This window comes from Hydra viridissima, unplaced genomic scaffold (genome assembly GCF_058129835.1).
Source record: "Hydra viridissima isolate aposymbiotic clone 2 unplaced genomic scaffold, HvirCarnegie_v1 scaffold_14, whole genome shotgun sequence".
Lineage (NCBI taxonomy): Eukaryota > Metazoa > Cnidaria > Hydrozoa > Anthoathecata > Hydridae > Hydra > Hydra viridissima.
In genome coordinates, this window is record NW_028324313.1 from 4,275,434 (window position 1) to 4,290,980 (window position 15,547).

At 27.3% G+C, this 15,547-nt stretch overlaps 3 protein-coding genes across 6 annotated transcripts; 2 read left to right on the forward strand and 1 right to left on the reverse strand.

Moving 5' to 3' along the window:
- The first annotated feature begins 551 nt into the window (after positions 1-551).
- On the forward strand, positions 552-4,421 carry LOC149878931 (charged multivesicular body protein 6-A-like). The gene is made up of 10 exons (XM_090071630.1): positions 552-687; positions 954-998; positions 1,143-1,207; positions 2,220-2,307; positions 2,385-2,471; positions 2,630-2,695; positions 2,774-2,854; positions 3,076-3,157; positions 3,348-3,414; positions 4,041-4,421. Exons 1-9 carry the CDS (start codon positions 619-621, stop codon positions 3,389-3,391), a joined length of 627 nt encoding a protein of 208 aa, XP_089927756.1. The 5' UTR covers positions 552-618; the 3' UTR covers positions 3,392-3,414; positions 4,041-4,421.
- Positions 4,422-4,538: 117 nt separating this feature from the next.
- LOC145193599 (lipase maturation factor 1-like) lies at positions 4,539-9,232 on the forward strand. 3 transcript variants are annotated; one of them, XM_090071627.1, is made up of 11 exons: positions 4,539-4,730; positions 5,058-5,361; positions 5,451-5,461; positions 5,637-5,785; positions 6,340-6,405; positions 7,044-7,211; positions 7,620-7,785; positions 7,919-8,072; positions 8,177-8,366; positions 8,562-8,674; positions 8,826-9,232. In XM_090071627.1, exons 1-11 carry the CDS (start codon positions 4,565-4,567, stop codon positions 8,977-8,979), a joined length of 1,641 nt encoding a protein of 546 aa, XP_089927753.1. In that variant the 5' UTR covers positions 4,539-4,564; the 3' UTR covers positions 8,980-9,232. The 3 variants fall into 3 exon arrangements, with proteins under 3 accessions (XP_089927753.1, XP_089927754.1, XP_089927755.1); XM_090071628.1 differs by lacking the exon at positions 5,451-5,461 and having other exon boundaries at positions 4,542-4,730; positions 5,058-5,368; XM_090071629.1 differs by lacking the exon at positions 5,451-5,461 and having other exon boundaries at positions 4,542-4,730.
- A 2,359-nt stretch (positions 9,233-11,591) lies between these two features.
- On the reverse strand, positions 11,592-14,527 carry LOC145193125 (uncharacterized). Of its 2 annotated transcripts, none has more exons than XM_090072139.1 (4): positions 14,406-14,527; positions 13,669-13,869; positions 12,742-13,593; positions 11,592-11,981 (listed from the first exon to the last, which is right to left on the reverse strand). In XM_090072139.1, exons 2-4 carry the CDS (start codon positions 13,859-13,861, stop codon positions 11,698-11,700), a joined length of 1,329 nt encoding a protein of 442 aa, XP_089928265.1. In that variant the 5' UTR covers positions 13,862-13,869; positions 14,406-14,527; the 3' UTR covers positions 11,592-11,697. The 2 variants fall into 2 exon arrangements, with proteins under 2 accessions (XP_089928265.1, XP_089928266.1); XM_090072140.1 differs by lacking the exon at positions 14,406-14,527 and adding an exon at positions 14,382-14,403.
- Positions 14,528-15,547: the final 1,020 nt, after the last annotated feature.

Genomic DNA, 15,547 nt, shown 5'->3' on the forward strand with positions numbered 1-15,547 from the left:
TTAGGATTTTCAGCTATATGTTGCGATTAAACTTAAAACTAAAACTCAAAATTTCAACATATCAATTGCCTATATCTGTAACAACAGTCATTAACATGCAAATAACTAAAATGGCTATTTACATACAATGAGCTTCCAAGCTTAAGTTCACTCTTCTCATAGTGAGTTGTTTTAGGTTATAAAGTTGGACTGATAATTGAAGAATATTAATACGGCATCTTAAAGATTTAAATATTCTTGCCCAAAAATATTGTAGACAGACCATTGAAAGTCCTACCACTGTTATCTTGACTATTTTGAATAAATCTTGTTATTTTACTATTTTATGATTTCTTAGTTAACCTAGAAATGCTTTTTTTAGCTAATTTTTTAGAAAATGCATCCGATTCAGAAATTTCACAATAGTGAATTGCTACAAATTAGTCATAAATTTTATAGTTAAAATCAAAATATTTCATTGAAGTATCTATCAGTTACTGAAATAACTGTCAGTTTGACAGATCCATATTTCTGCAACAACTTTTTAAATATCTTTTGAACATAGTTAAACCTAGATGTGGCGACACTCTTACTATTTCATTTTCCCCCCCTCTATTAGGGTTATAAGTATAGCATATTATGGGAAGTTTATTTTCAAAAAAAGAAATAAAACCAAACAGAATTACAGAGCAAGATAAAGCTATTTTGGTAATTATATTCTTTTTACGAAGTTTTGACTTCTATAATCTGCATATAAACATATATATTTTCTCAGAGTAAAATTCATAGTGTTTTAATATAAGTATGTGATCTTGTTCATTTATTTTCTTGAAAATTTATTTAATATCTAGATAAATAAACCTACATAAATTAATCAATAAAATAAATCATGAATATCAGCATTATCACTATTTTTATTTTTTAACTTTGCTGTTTTCTAAAAATTAATATACAAAAAAACAATTTCTTTTTAGTCTCTTAAACAGCAAAGAGATAAGTTAAGGCAGTATCAAAAGAAGGTTTGTTTGTTTTTTTGTTTTTTTTTGTGTTATTTTCTAATATACAATATTTTTGCAGTCTACTTATTTTAGTATCTCTTTTACCCTATCCCTATCTCTACTACAATATGAATGTATCGGAAAAAGTTCTTACTCTTGGTTTAGATCAACTTAAATTTGGAAAAAGAAAAAGAAGTTGCAAAGAGGTTGCTTAGTGATGGCAAAAAAGAGTAAATATAAATTTGATTCTTTTCTTTAGAAAATATTAATCTCTTTAAACACTGACTTAATGATCTTCTAACAAAAAAACAAAAAAAAAAAAAGCATAAAATTACCACACAAAAAAATCTCTACTTGCAAATACATGACCTTAGCTGTTTAAAGTCAGATAAGATTGAAATTACATTTCTTATTTTCTAGTTAATTGCATACAAATAATTCTTGTGTGTGTGTGTGTGTGTGTGTGTGTGTGTGTGTGTGTGTGTGTGTGTGTGTGTGTGTGTGTCTGTGTGTGTGTGTGTGTGTGTGTGTGTCTGTGTGTGTGTGTCTGTGTGTGTGTGTGTCTGTGTGTGTGTGTGTGTGTGTGTGTGTGTGTGTGTGTGTGTGTGTGTGTGTGTGTGTGTGTGTGTGTGTGTGTGTGTGTGTGTGTGTGTGTGTGTGTGTGTGTGAGTAAAATGTTCAACTGTTCAAAAAGTTTGATTAATTTGATTAATTCAATAAAGTTTGATTCTTACCAAGCATTTTGGGTCAGGCTTAAAAATAAATTAAGTTTACAAATATTCTATAAATAACAACATGTAGATAAGTTTATAAACTTATTTCTTTTTTTTGTTTTGGGGTCACTAATACATGATGTTTAATTGATATTTTTATGTTTTTCTTTTGTAAAAGTTGTATCTAATACTAAAGAAGTATGAAAGACACATTTTGCCTAGCAATTCTTTAGTTGTCCTTATATGATAAGGTTATTACCAACTTAAGTCATTTTTATTGGTCACTACTTACTTTGTGGGCTTATTATTTGATATCTATTATCAAAATGTTTGTATAGTTTTGTTGTTTTGTGTCAAAAATGGCTGTAGATGATGACCCAATCCAAGGAAAAGTAAAAGTATTGAAGCTTTAAATCTTTTTGTTTGTTTGTTTTTTCATTAAAAAAAGATTTTTTTGATGAAAAATCAAATATACATAATATTATTTGTACAGTTTTTTCAAGGTTAAAAGATTTTAGTTACAATTTAGCAAAGCGAAATTGATGTTGAAGAAAAAGCGCTATCAGGAAAATCTGCTTCAGAAAACTGACAGTCAACTAGAGAATATTGATAAAATGGTGTGGTGTTATACTATCTTCTGTTTTCTTTTAAAAATTAGTTGAACTCTGAGATTTTTAAATATTGTGCATTTCAGATCCATGAGGTTGAATTCTCACTCATTCAAATCAAAGTTGCAGAAGGGTTGAAGCAGGGAAATGAAGCTCTTAAAAAGTTACATGAAGTAAAATTTTTTTGAAAAATAAAGTTATTTGCTGCTAATATATTACAACTTTTAACAAAATATTTTGTCTACAATTTATTTCTTTTTTTTTTTGTTTTTATTTTTTTATTTTTTATTTTTTGTTTTGTTAATGGAATATAAATTTGTTTATGTTTCAGATGATGTCACTTGAAGATGTTGAGAAAATTATGGATGATACTAAGGAAGCAGTTGAATACCAAAATGTATATGTTTATTCTGTATTCCTTTAAACCAACATTTTAACTTTTATAGCATATGCTAATTTAATGAATACTTTTTAGGAAATTAATTCTCTTATTGGGGGTGTTTTGTCAGAAGTAGATGAAGAAGAAATTTTAGCAGAACTTGATGAACTTACCAAGGTTTTGTATTTCAATATAATATTGTTGATAAAAATGATAACAGTTTTCAATACAATAAATCATGAGAACAAAAAAAATGCAGGAGCATTCAATGTGTTATGACAACAATGTGTTATGACAACAATTGCAGCAACATTAGATCTATTAATTATAAAAATGATTTTTGAAACATTAAGTTTTAGTCAGTTTTATTTTTGAATTTAATTTTGTCTTACTTTCAGATTAATGAATTGCCTTCTGTTCCCAAACATGAATTGAATAAAACTGAAGATTTTTCACCAGATGTTCCAGTGCAAGTTCCAGGTATTTATGATATCTATAACTAACCTTTAATTAAGTTTATCTATTTTACAAATATTAGTAATCATAGTAACTCTGTGAAACTTAAAGTCTGTTAATCTTTTTGTTGAATCATTTTTATGGATATTGATTTTTATGATTGGTTGTTTAGAGTCATAAAAATATTTAAAAAAACCGTTTTAATTAACTTTAGTTCAGAAAGTTAAAGCAAAAGAAAAACGAGTTGCTGCTTCTTGAAGAAAAATCACCATGAACAGAAAGTAATTGAATTTTTTTCATGTTTTGTTGATTAAAATTTCTAGTTAATGAAAAAATAATCAAATGAAACATTTAACTTTAAAATAGAAATTATTATGGGGAATCCATTAGTAATTGACTATTTGTTAGTAGTTTGCCAGTCTCAAGTTTACACTTTTTTAAGATAGTCTATTGAAAAGTGTCCTCATTTGTTGTATTATACTTTTGCAATCTTGTTTCACAATTTACAAATTATATTATGGGTGAAAGATATGGAAGGTGGTTAATAGTCAACACAGTGTTTTTAACTTTAAAAGTTTTTCAAAATTATACTTAAGTAATATAAACATGTCTTAAATGTTAGAAAAAGTAACCAAAATCTTATATTATAAAGATGTTTGGTTATATTTATCACCTTGGTTAGCTACTGAAGTGTTCATCATTTGAAAATCAAATTTTAAACAATTTTAAGAAATTATAGAGTTTACATCAAAAGTAAAACTAGATAATTTTTACTCATGCTAACACTTTAGTTAACTAAAAAAAAGCTAACAAAAGAATAATTAGAAGTATAAATAGAAATTTTTTAGATGAAATTAAAAGAATGAAAATATAAAGTTTCAAAAAAGAGAAAAATCTTCTTTTTTAGGATTGTTGCAAAAATCTTGTCAAATGTATACGGTATCATATTATGCAGAGTAAAATTGCTCTTCAAATGAGTTGATCTGCTCTTTCAGAACGTAGGTGAATCTTTTGTAACTGGATCCACTCATAATTACTTAAATGATTATTTAAAACTTTTTTTTTGTATTTTAAAGAATTGCAAGTTTGTTAAATTTAAAAAGATGTATTTTTAAATAGTAAAAATTTATATTATCTAAATTTGAATAAAACTTTTTGTACAACAGATTCTATTTCTGTTGTGTGCTTTTTACACAATTTTGTTCCTTGTGTTAACTTGAAGTATATTTTCAAGTAATTTTTTTTTCCTTAAAATCCAGATTTATTTTGCTAATAAATTATCATAACTCATTATTTTTTTATTATTTTACTTTTAAGTGTAATTATAACAAATAATTGCGCTCGACATCTTTAGCATACTTATTTTTAAAATACAAATTGAAATTCTTTCTTAATTTTAAAAAAAATAAAGTAAATAAATGAATTTTAAAAATGGCTGATGGATTAAGGAACCGCAAAAAAACAGATAATGTGCATGAAGCACCAAATGCTGATAGTAAAGTTTTAGAAAAAACAACAATGAAACATGAAGGGACACTGAGAGGAAGTTATTGGCTAACTAGGATTATTTTCATTAGATCTCTTGGTTTCATATACTGTAAGTTTTTCTTATATTTATATTTCTGTAAGTTTTTCAAGTCTTGTTTCTCATTGTTATTTACATAGATGTTTCAGATGAATAATATTAAATTTAAACATAGTTTTTTACCGATTTTTTTTTTTTTTTTCTTTTTTACACATTTTTTAGATAATTTATTCACACATGTTTTTTATTATATAGCATGGAAAAAAGTTTTAATGTTTTTGAATTTTTTTTTTTAATTGTTGCTATATAAATAATAACAACAACAAAAAATAAAATAAATAGAACCAAAAAAATGACACCATAACTTTAACAAGTTCAAAGTTTTTTTTACATTTGTAGTTGTTGCTTTTGTGGTTGCCCTCAATCAAAATAAGCAACTGTTGGGAAAACATGGACTTCTACCTGCTAATCTATATCTAAAGCGTATAAAAACACATTTTTCTACAAAAACAGAGGCTTTCTTGAGTATTCCTTCTATGTTACTACTCATCAATGAAGATTTTATTGATTGGTGGCTGGATTTTCTGTCATATGTTGGCATTTTACTATCTGCTGTAGTTTTCTTCCTGGGAGCTTCAAATATTATTATTAATTTTACTTTATGGATGATATATCAGTCTATAGTAAATATAGGACAGCGGTGGTAAAATGTGTTTGTTTTTCTCGCTTAATATTGTTTTAAAAATTTCAAAAATTTTAATAGCAAATGATTGTTGCTTTATCTTTTTTCAGGTATGAATTTGGTAAGTTTTTTAACCAATCATGTGATTCTTTCAAACTTTACATTTCAAGTTAATTTTTTTTTAATGTCTTGTGATACTGGTTTTGTAAAATATTACTATAGAAAATGCTTCCTTTTCTGAACTTTAAAATGACCCTCCATGTTAGATTTCTTTTGCTTTTCTTTTTATTACAAAGGCTGGGAGTCACAGTTGCTAGAAACTGGTTTCTTGGCCATATTCTTTTGCCCATTATTGAGTTTGAAACAATATCCAAAGAGCACACCAACATCACAAGTTGTACTATGGGCATATAGGTGGCTTATATTTAGGATTATGATTGGAGCAGTGAGTTTCTAAATAAAGTGCAATTCAATAAACATTTAAATTTGCTCTTGAACTTTTGTAAATCTCAATTTTATAAATTTATCAAGTTCAGTGTTTAAACGTTACTATCTGCAATCAAAAGTTTGCAATCAGTAGCTCTGTTAGTAGCTCTCTTAATAGCTCTCTTTGTAGCTCTCTTTGTGTGTTTCTAATCAATTAATCCTACTAATCACCTTTGCTTTAATTTCAAAATTTTGTTTTTATTTCAGTAACTTGAAGAAAATGGGGAAGAAAAAAAATTTTAATAGTTTAGAATTACGTAAAAATGTTTTTTCAAAATTTGTAAAAAAAAAAACCTTTATTTTTTTTAAAGGAAAAAAGAAAATTCCTTAGGTTTAACTAGTTAGATCTTTCTTATTTTAATTTGTTTTTGGTTTTTTATGTGGTAACAAAAAAGAGAGAAATAATTATATGAGTTACTGTTCCATTTAAAAGTTTTGGATTTTTTTAGTTTGTGCAGTGTAAGAATTTTTACTATTATAAAAATTAACTTAAGAATAATAATATTTTTTCAGGGGTTGATAAAAATCCGTGGAGACAAATGCTGGAGGCTTCTAACATGCATGAATTACCATTATCAGGTAGTTTCATTAACATAAATTTACATTTGTAGTTTGGAGTGTGTTGCATATGTCTTTGAGGTGTTTTTAACTGGAATTTTATTTTTCTTTTTTATGTTAAATCAAAGTTTTGTAAATTCATAAGTTTTAAATGACTTATAAAAGTTGACATAAAAAAAACATCTTTAAGAAAATAATTCTCACATTTGATTATTTCAAAATTAGTCCAAAGAATAATCTGATTTATTCTTGTATTCTGTTTGTTTTTCAAAACTCAAAAGAGAAAAAACTCAGAAAAAAACTCATGGAATCAAACTACTTTTTTTTTAAGTTGTTCCCATTAAAGTTTATTACCCAATTACATTAATATTTTTCTCATCTGGTTGTATTAAATTTAACACCCGATTATATTATTTTTTTTACCCAGGGAGATAAGTTTTAGGACACCCTGTAATAGTTTTAAATTGTTTGAAAACAATTTTAAAAACCTGTTTTATACAAAAGTTTACTCAAAAGTTAGGAGTTCAAAAGGCCCAAGCTCATTGTCCAATTGTGAATATTTAGGTAAAGTGTGTTTTTTCTATATTTTGAAAACAAATGATATCTAAATTTGATTTTTTAAGGTAAATCCTTTTGTAAATGTTAATCTTTTAATTTAGACACAACCTGTTCCTAATCCTATAAGTTACTATCTTCATCAAACTCCAGAATTCTTTCATAAATTTGAAACACTATCAAATCATTTTGTTGAACTAGTTGTTCCCTGGTTTCTTTTACTCACAAGAAACTTCAGAGTTTTTGCTGGTTTGCTGCAAATTCTTTTTCAGGTAGGCATAGGCCAAAGACATTGATTGTGATACTAGTTTTAGAAATTTACTTTCCATTGTTTTATTGTTGTAATTAAATATTTTGTATGTTAAAATATTATTAGTTGTTTTTGGTATTTTAAAATTTTTATCAGCTTGGAATGCAAATTTTAGGCCGGAAGAAAAATATATCTTTATATTTAAAACACAAAAATAGTTTTTGCTTTTTGAACTGAGGTTTGATGTTTTAGTTTTTCTCCTGTAAACCCTGTTTTTCCTTTTAAAAATACGTTTTTGATGGGTTAATTCTGGGACAGTCTTTTAAATTTTAAAAAGATATATTCCTTAAATTTACAAATGATCTGATCATTAAATAATTTTTTTATATTATATATTACATAATGCAGACCTTTTTTTTTTTTTATCTAGGTTGTTCTCATACTCAGTGGAAATTTGAGTTTTCTGAATTGGTTAACAATTTTGCCAAGCATGTGCTGCCTTGATGATCATTGCCTCTCTTTTTTATTTTCTTCCCAAAAAAAGTTACACGTCCAAGAATTGCAGAACAGTAACTCAAAAAAAAGAAAATCCTGGGGCAAGTTTAAAATTTTAAACCTCACTGTTGTTGAGTAATTAAACATTTGAAGCTTAAACAATTGTTACTTAAAAAGCTGTTTGAGTTTTTATTTTATCTCCTTAATATTAAGTGGTTGTGGCTGTTTTTTCAGGCGAGTATCTGCGTAGCTCTGTTGATTCATTACTAGTACTCCTGATAGCAATTCTCAGCATACCTGTTATTCAAAATCTTTTATCAAGTACGCAATCTATGAATACTTCTTTTGACGCCTTTCGAATTGTTAATACTTACGGAGCCTTCGGAAGGTACAAGATGCAAAGATTTGACAGTTGTATTTCTGATTTTACTGTATAATTGTGATATTGTAAACTAAAATTTATGTAAAAGCGAAAAGCACTTGTTTATTTAGTGTTACTAAAGTTCGCACTGAAGTGATTATTCAGGGCACTCGAAACACAACTATCACTCCTGATAATCTAGGTGGAAAATGGGAAGAGTACGAGTTTCATTGTAAGCCAGGTCAGCTGCAGAAAAGACCATGCTTTATAACACCTTATCATTATAGATTGGACTGGCTCATGTGGTTTTCTGCCTTTATGGTAAGTGTCTTTTTCTTCTATAATTTTTGGTGGGTATAAATTTTGGTGAGTACATATTACTTTTTGGTATCTATAAAATGATAAAAAGTGTAGATTTTCCTTTTATGCTTTAGAAATTTTATAAGAATAACAGTGTCATATATCAGTGAAAAAAAGGTCATTTTTTCAAGAATTCAGGTTTTCGAATTATTTTAGAATTATCAACAAAATCCTTGGTTAGTTCACTTAGTAGCAAAGTTGTTGAAAAATGACCGAAATGTTACGTCATTGATAGCATTTAATCCTTTTGAAGGTGGCAACCCTCCAAAGTGAAAATTTAAAGTTTTATTGCTTTTGTTTTCTTCTAAAAATAAGGCAAATTTTTTTCTTAATACAAAGAATTTCTTCATTACTTTTTATTACTTTTCTCAGTTCAATTTTGATTTCTGCTTCTTGACTGAAAGAAAATTTCTTTTGCAGATATATCCGTGCACAGCATTTCGAGTATGAGTTTACTAAAGTAGGAAATGCGAATACGCAGTGGTGGACAAGAAAATATATTGGTGAATATTTACCAATTGTTGACGCAAAAACCTTAAAACAATTTCTTCGAAATCACGGTTGGGAGCTGTAAAAATTCGTAGTTAAACAAGATCTCCAGTTGAACGATTAAACCACTTTTGATTCAGCTATACGAGTTATACATTTGCTGAAAAAAATCACGCGCCTTTTAAAAATCATATGAGATCCTATAAAGGCGCTAAATAAATGTTTAGAAGTATTTATATTTTTTATAGTTTTTAATTTCAAATCAAAGTATTTAAAATGTGAATGATTTAAAAAAAAAAAAAAAAAATCAAGCTGCGTTTGATTGAGCTTTTCAAAAACCCATTCAAAGTTTTATTGTAAAAAATTTTGAAAATTTTTGAAAATTTGAAATCGTGAATCACTTTTTACTCCGGGCAATAGCTCGCAGAACCATTTATAACACCACGGATAAGCTAGACACTGACTCACCAATAAAAGAGAAAAGAACTGTTTGTTCTGGCGTCAACAATGGAAGAAACTAACAAAACCTGTGTCAATGTATTTCGCAATTTCGTAATACATCGGAGCAGCATGCAAAAGCAAACAAGCTGCCAACTCGTCAATAAACCTTACAAAAGATAATCTGTCGTTCTCAATGAAAAAAAAACTTTTTTTTCTCTGGCACTACCATGTCTAGAAATAATTCGCCATGTCAACAAAAAAGGATTAACTACGTTCCTGATGTTTTTGGTAAAGTTTTTTCTCAGCAGCCATTTACTCACACGAAAAAAATATAAACCATTTTTGTGAATGTAAAGTAAAAATAAGTGCAAATGCTCCTCTTTGACCGACGATGGTAATCCACTGTATGCGACAAATTTCCTAAAAAATCCATTTTTTGACAAAAATTAATGTAGATGGACTAAAAAACTGATGTAGAGGACTGATGTTATCTTGTCCCATTCTATCTTGATAGCAACCTTCAGGGAGTTGACACTTGTGAGGAAGTTGAGAAGCTCTTAACTCCACATACGCTGAAAATGGTCATCAAGAGGTAACAAATCTGGAGATTCAGGGTGCCATAGCTCTTTTGACCAGTTTTTTTTTTTTTTGGCAGGTTCTCCTGGAGCCACCTCTGGGGTGTATATGAAAGTGTTCCGTCCTACTGGAACATCACATTGTAATCTGGAGGGTAGTGGATTTGTCATGACAAACCCACTACCCTCCAGATAACAATGTGATGAAAAAAAAATCAGAAATCGATTCCAATCAATACATTTAAATCCTGGAGAACCATGTCCAAGGTTCTCCAGGATTTAGATGTATTCATTGGAATCGATTTCTGACCAGATTTGATGAAGACCGGAGATACTTTGAGACCATCAAAAGAAATCAAACCAAACATAACTAAAACTGGATGCTTCATCTTGAATGTATATTTACATGCTCTGGGACTACCTGGACTGGTTGATGACTATAAAACAATTGGTACTGTTGTTTGAGACAGAATCAACAATAAACTATTTTTCATCTGAGAAGAGTTAGTCTTTTCTTCAGGAAGCTCAGAAGTTTTTTTGACCTTTCAAACCTTTTTTCTTTGATACTTGGGGGACCAAGTTGGGGGACACTTCTTAAACCTGACTCTTAACTTTGCCTTGAGATCTTTCATGAACACATTTTTGATGGTGTGCTCACTGACAGTTGGCTCTTTGGTCATTTTCTGATTGATCTTACTGGATTCCGAGAAATTCAGCCCTTGACTGCCTTAATCAACTGAGGAGTTCAAACTGTTTTCTTCAAACTACTGCCACGCTTCCTCTTAACACGACCAGTTATTTGAAGACGTTAAACTAGAGTATAGACGATATTCAAGTTTGTTTAGTATCTTGGCAATGTCTTTGAGCGTGGTGCCATTCATGGCAAGGTCAACAATTGACTTATTTTTACAACGCATCTTCACTTTTGTGGTGTTTTTTTTTGTTTTCAAAGGTTTTTTCATCAACAATAACAAATAACGTGCGATAAAGTAACAATGGGGCATTTATTTTGAAATCATCAAACTTATTATGAAATTTCCGGTTGCATAGGGAACATCTGAATACTAAAACCTGATGAACTCAAAAACATTACGCGTGAAAATTACTCAATAAAAGATTTGAAGAAATCCAGAAAAAGTTTCAAACATCTCAAAGAGACCTTAAGTTCAAATAATTTTTGTTTGAAATAAATAGGATATATCTATTTATTATTTTGTTTGAAATAAATAGGATATATCTAGAAAGATATACAAAATAATCTTTTTAAAACACATCCCTCTTTTTAAAAGTTTTTGTTTACTTAGTATAACATCAGATAAATTTGAAATGTGCAGTGTTCGATTTACTTTTTATATTGTCAGGATTTAATAAAAGCTTATTTAATTGTGAAAAAAAAAAAGATAAGAACAAGGAAATTTGTTTTTATTTTTTTCAAGCTTTTTTCTTAAAAATAATTAAACACACTGATGATAAAAAAAATAATAATAACAGCTATAGAATAAATACAAAAACTACGACTGTGGGTTTTAACTTTTTAGTTTTTGTTTCCATAATCCGAAAGTTTTTTTTATAAGTTTTAAGCAAAATTCAAAGCTTTTAATTGTTATTTAAATTAATGTTAACTTTAAGCCTACAGAGCTTTACAAATTTCCAGCTACCAAATATTCATTTAATGCGACTGTTAAGTGGAAAGGTTTTTATTGAAATAAACATTTTGCTAAAAATAACTGTCATACAAAAATTTAGTTTTGAAATATTTCATTTAAAAGTATTTTAAGTATAACACTTTAATTATTGTAAAAATGAAACAAACTCATAACGTTGGCATAAATTGACCCAAAGCAAGCGATGGTACCAATCACACATATTACTACCAGTGTAACTTTTTGTGAAATAGTGGCATTAACTTTAAGCTTCCAATACATTAACGACGGAATATGAAATGATAGAGGACTTATCAGCAACCCACCAGAGAGTGATACTATAATGTCAAATCGTGGGATGCACTGAGCGCATAATAATGTGAATAATACCAAGATCGTTCGAATGGTGCATCTTTGCCAGCCAAATCCTGGGAATTTTTTTAATCTTTAAATTTTTTTCAGTTTTAAAAATATTTAACCCAATAAAATATTATAATTATAATTATTAGCATTTTGTAGTTATTGTTGGTGTTATTCTTATTATCATTATTCGTCTTCTTTCTCTTCTTGTTATTCTTGTTGTTTTATTATTATTATTATTATTATTATTATTATTATTATTATTATTATTATTATTATTACTATTATTATTATTATTATTATTATTATTATTATTATTGTTATTATTATTATTATTATTATTACTATTATTATTATTATTATTATTATTATTATTATTATTATTATTATTATTATTATTATTATTATTATTATTATTATTACTATTATTATTATTATTATTATTACTATTATTATTATTATTATTATTATTATTATTATTATTATTATTATTATTATTATTATTATTATTATTATTATTATTATTATTATTATTATTATTATTATTATTATTATTATTATTATTATTATTATTATTATTATTATTATTATTATTATTATTATTATTATTATTATTATTATTATTATTATTATTATTATTATCATCATCTTGCCTCTCTTCTTCGAACTTTATGCAAATCTAAACATTCACTGTAACAACTTTTTAATGTTTTATCAAAAAATCTTACTATTTTTTTTATCAAATAATCTTACTATTTTTTTAATCAAAAAATCTTACTATTTTTTTTATCAAAATAATCTTAAATAAATAATATTAATTAATCTTACCCCTTGAAATCTTAAGTTTCTCTTCTAAGTCTTGAGCTATGTTGTTAAAAACCAAATTATAAGCACAAATAAAATGGCCAGCTAGAAGAATAAGAGATGCATACCCCAACCTTTTCAAATGAACTTTCATGTTTTCATCAATTACATTTGAAAGCTCTAGGGCATTATTAATAATATTCGGTTTGACCTTATCACCTAATAAAATCATCCCCAATAAACCAACAGGAATATAAATAAAAGCTACGATGATATAAGAAATAAAAGCTGATTTAAACATTTTTGTTCCGTCTTTCATATCGCTTTGTATATTGGGGAAAAATGGAACCCCACAAAAACCAAATAAAATAGTCCCGAATCCAAAGAAGAAGGTAACAGGTGTTACTTTGCGTACAGGTACTTTGCTTAAGTCAGAGGGAGCATGTAGAAACAAGTTTGTGGTGAAGAGGATTGCGGCACAAGTTGTTGTTAGCACTGCAAATAAAGCGACCATCCAAAAATCACTAGGTGATCCAAACCACGAGATTGGAATTAAAAAGGCGGTTATAATGCAAATCCAAAATCGGAACTTGTAGTGCGTCAGTAAGTCTGGAACAAACTCTTGAAAAAATGAGATGAGAAGTTCAGTGGAAATGAGCAAGTAAATTGTTGTCACGCAAATTGTAAAGATGTAAAGAATTGCTTGAGAAATTTTTTTGGGTATATGTCCCAAAGAATGTTGAACGGCTCTTGTGTAAGGATCTCTAGCTTTATGTCTATCTTCTTCTCCAACAATCGTAATAATTTCTGATAAGATTTTAGACATGTATAAATTAGAACCTAAACTAACTAACATTATTCCCAAACTCCACCATCCTAAAATACGAAATATAAAGTTGTATTTTTTATATCATTCATGGGTAATGTTAAAAATATATTACACTTTTGTACCTGCATTAGCCGACGCGTCGCCCATGGCAACAACACCACCACCAACCACTTCTCCAACTATGAATAAAATTGCCATCCTCCATGACAATTTTCCCTTGTGCTCGGTAGATCGCAACAAATTCTGTTTTTCACTTCCTTCATATTCAAAAGCACTTCTCAGTAGTTCACCTTTTTGCTCAACACTTTCCGACATTTTAAAACCTTGAAAGCACACAATAAAGACAAAAATAGTTTGTTTTTTTTTAAAATTAATTATAGTAAGTTGTTTGTTATTGTGGTAAAACAAGTGTTCTGTAAATATACTAAGTTTGCCACCATGTTTTAACATAACTCATTTGTGACGCTTTGACATACAGTTAAAAGCACGTGTTTTAATGGAAAGACTATTAATAAGGTAAACGTTCATAAAAAAGTTAAAAAAATTAACTAAAAAACAATAAATTTAAAAGAATCGCCTTTGAAACTAAAATAAAATTATAAATCCTCTTAAATAAAGTTGAGTTTTTAATGCTGTTGAATGTAAAATCGTACTTACTGTAAAATAAAATAAAAACTACATACAATTATCAATATTGTATGTATTTATTTTACATAAACTTCTTTTCCCGAGCATTTAAGTATTTATTACATAATTGACAAAAGAAGTTAAACTTCAAAAATATTTTGTCAATTTATAAACTATAGCTCACCTAAATTTATAAACTATAGCTCACCTAAATTTATAAACTATAGCTCACCTAAATTGAGGCAAAGCGAAACATGATTCTTCCAAGGGAAAATTTGAAGTTTTGGTAAGTGATGTCCTTTTTCTGATCATTTTTTATGTTACATAAGATTTTTAATTTGTAAACATTTTATGTAAACATTGAAGATCTTTTATAAACATTACGTAGAAAATCTATGATGCATCAAAATTTGGTGACATTTTATAAAAATTCCTGAAATCTCTGAAATTTTAACTATTTTTTACTCTGAAGTAATTACATTTTATTTCAAATGAAGCAATTTTATTTATTTAGTGCAGTTTTGCTGAATAATAACTTTTAGATATAAAGTTATATTTTCAGATGAGAAATTTATGTATAAATAATAAAACCTGTTTTCATTAAATTAAAAACAGTTGAAACCATTAAAAGAAAATAAGGTTGCATTAAGACAAATTTTTAATGTGGAACTAATAAACATTTTAAATAAACATAAAAATATGAAAGTAGAAAATTTTTAAAAAGAGATTGTAATTCTAACTAAAATGAATGGGAATAGGCTTTGACAAAGGCTTGATAAAGTTCATCTTGTGATTCATCTTGTGATTTCTTTACTACAAAACGAAAAGAAGAATAAGAGGAATAAGAGTTTTGAGAATTCGCGTGAAAATTAAAAATGAAAAATTTTGTAACGTTTTTCAGTTTTTGTTTTTGTTTTAAAACTTTTTAATAGTAATAAAATATAATGATAAAAAAAAACAAACACTTTTTACTGGAAGCAAAAACAAATGACTAAAAGAAGAAACCAACGTTTTACAAACCATTATGTGTAATGAACTTTTTTTTTAAAGGATTCCTTGTAGCAAGATTTTACTGCATTACCAACAAATTTTTTGAATTTTTTTTCTTCTAAATATCATCGTCATTATCATAACTTAGGTTCTTTCCCTTTGACAAAGATTGCGTGAAAGTTTGCGGAAAATCCACAGGTTACTTGAATGCAGGTTACCGGAAATTTTTTTACTCAGTAACAGTACTTAACGTTACTTTAGAAATTTTTAATTTTTTTATTCAAAAAGAGGATTTAACATGGGAAAGATTTTTTTGCTCCCTTAAAAAACGCTTAAATGGTAAAAATTTTTTTTTTTAACTCAAAAAATACGAGATTAACCAAA

Bases quoted from the DNA above. Each gene is read 5' to 3' on its own strand.
- LOC149878931 (XM_090071630.1), top strand. From the start codon at position 619: ATGGGAAGTTTATTTTCAAAAAAAGAAATAAAACCAAACAGAATTACA. The intron at 688-953 runs GTAATTATATTC...ATTTCTTTTTAG, and splicing joins AGCAAGATAAAGCTATTTTG to TCTCTTAAACAGCAAAGAGA. The intron at 2,855-3,075 runs GTTTTGTATTTC...TCTTACTTTCAG, and splicing joins AACTTGATGAACTTACCAAG to ATTAATGAATTGCCTTCTGT.
- LOC145193599 (XM_090071627.1), top strand. From the start codon at position 4,565: ATGGCTGATGGATTAAGGAACCGCAAAAAAACAGATAATGTGCATGAA. The intron at 7,786-7,918 runs GCAAGTTTAAAA...CTGTTTTTTCAG, and splicing joins AAAAAAAAGAAAATCCTGGG to GCGAGTATCTGCGTAGCTCT. The intron at 8,073-8,176 runs GTACAAGATGCA...TTGTTTATTTAG, and splicing joins ACTTACGGAGCCTTCGGAAG to TGTTACTAAAGTTCGCACTG.
- LOC145193125 (XM_090072139.1), bottom strand. From the start codon at position 13,861: ATGTCGGAAAGTGTTGAGCAAAAAGGTGAACTACTGAGAAGTGCTTTT. The intron at 13,594-13,668 runs GTACAAAAGTGT...TTCGTATTTTAG, and splicing joins CGACGCGTCGGCTAATGCAG to GATGGTGGAGTTTGGGAATA. The intron at 11,982-12,741 runs GTAAGATTAATT...AAAAATTCCCAG, and splicing joins GAAACTTAAGATTTCAAGGG to GATTTGGCTGGCAAAGATGC.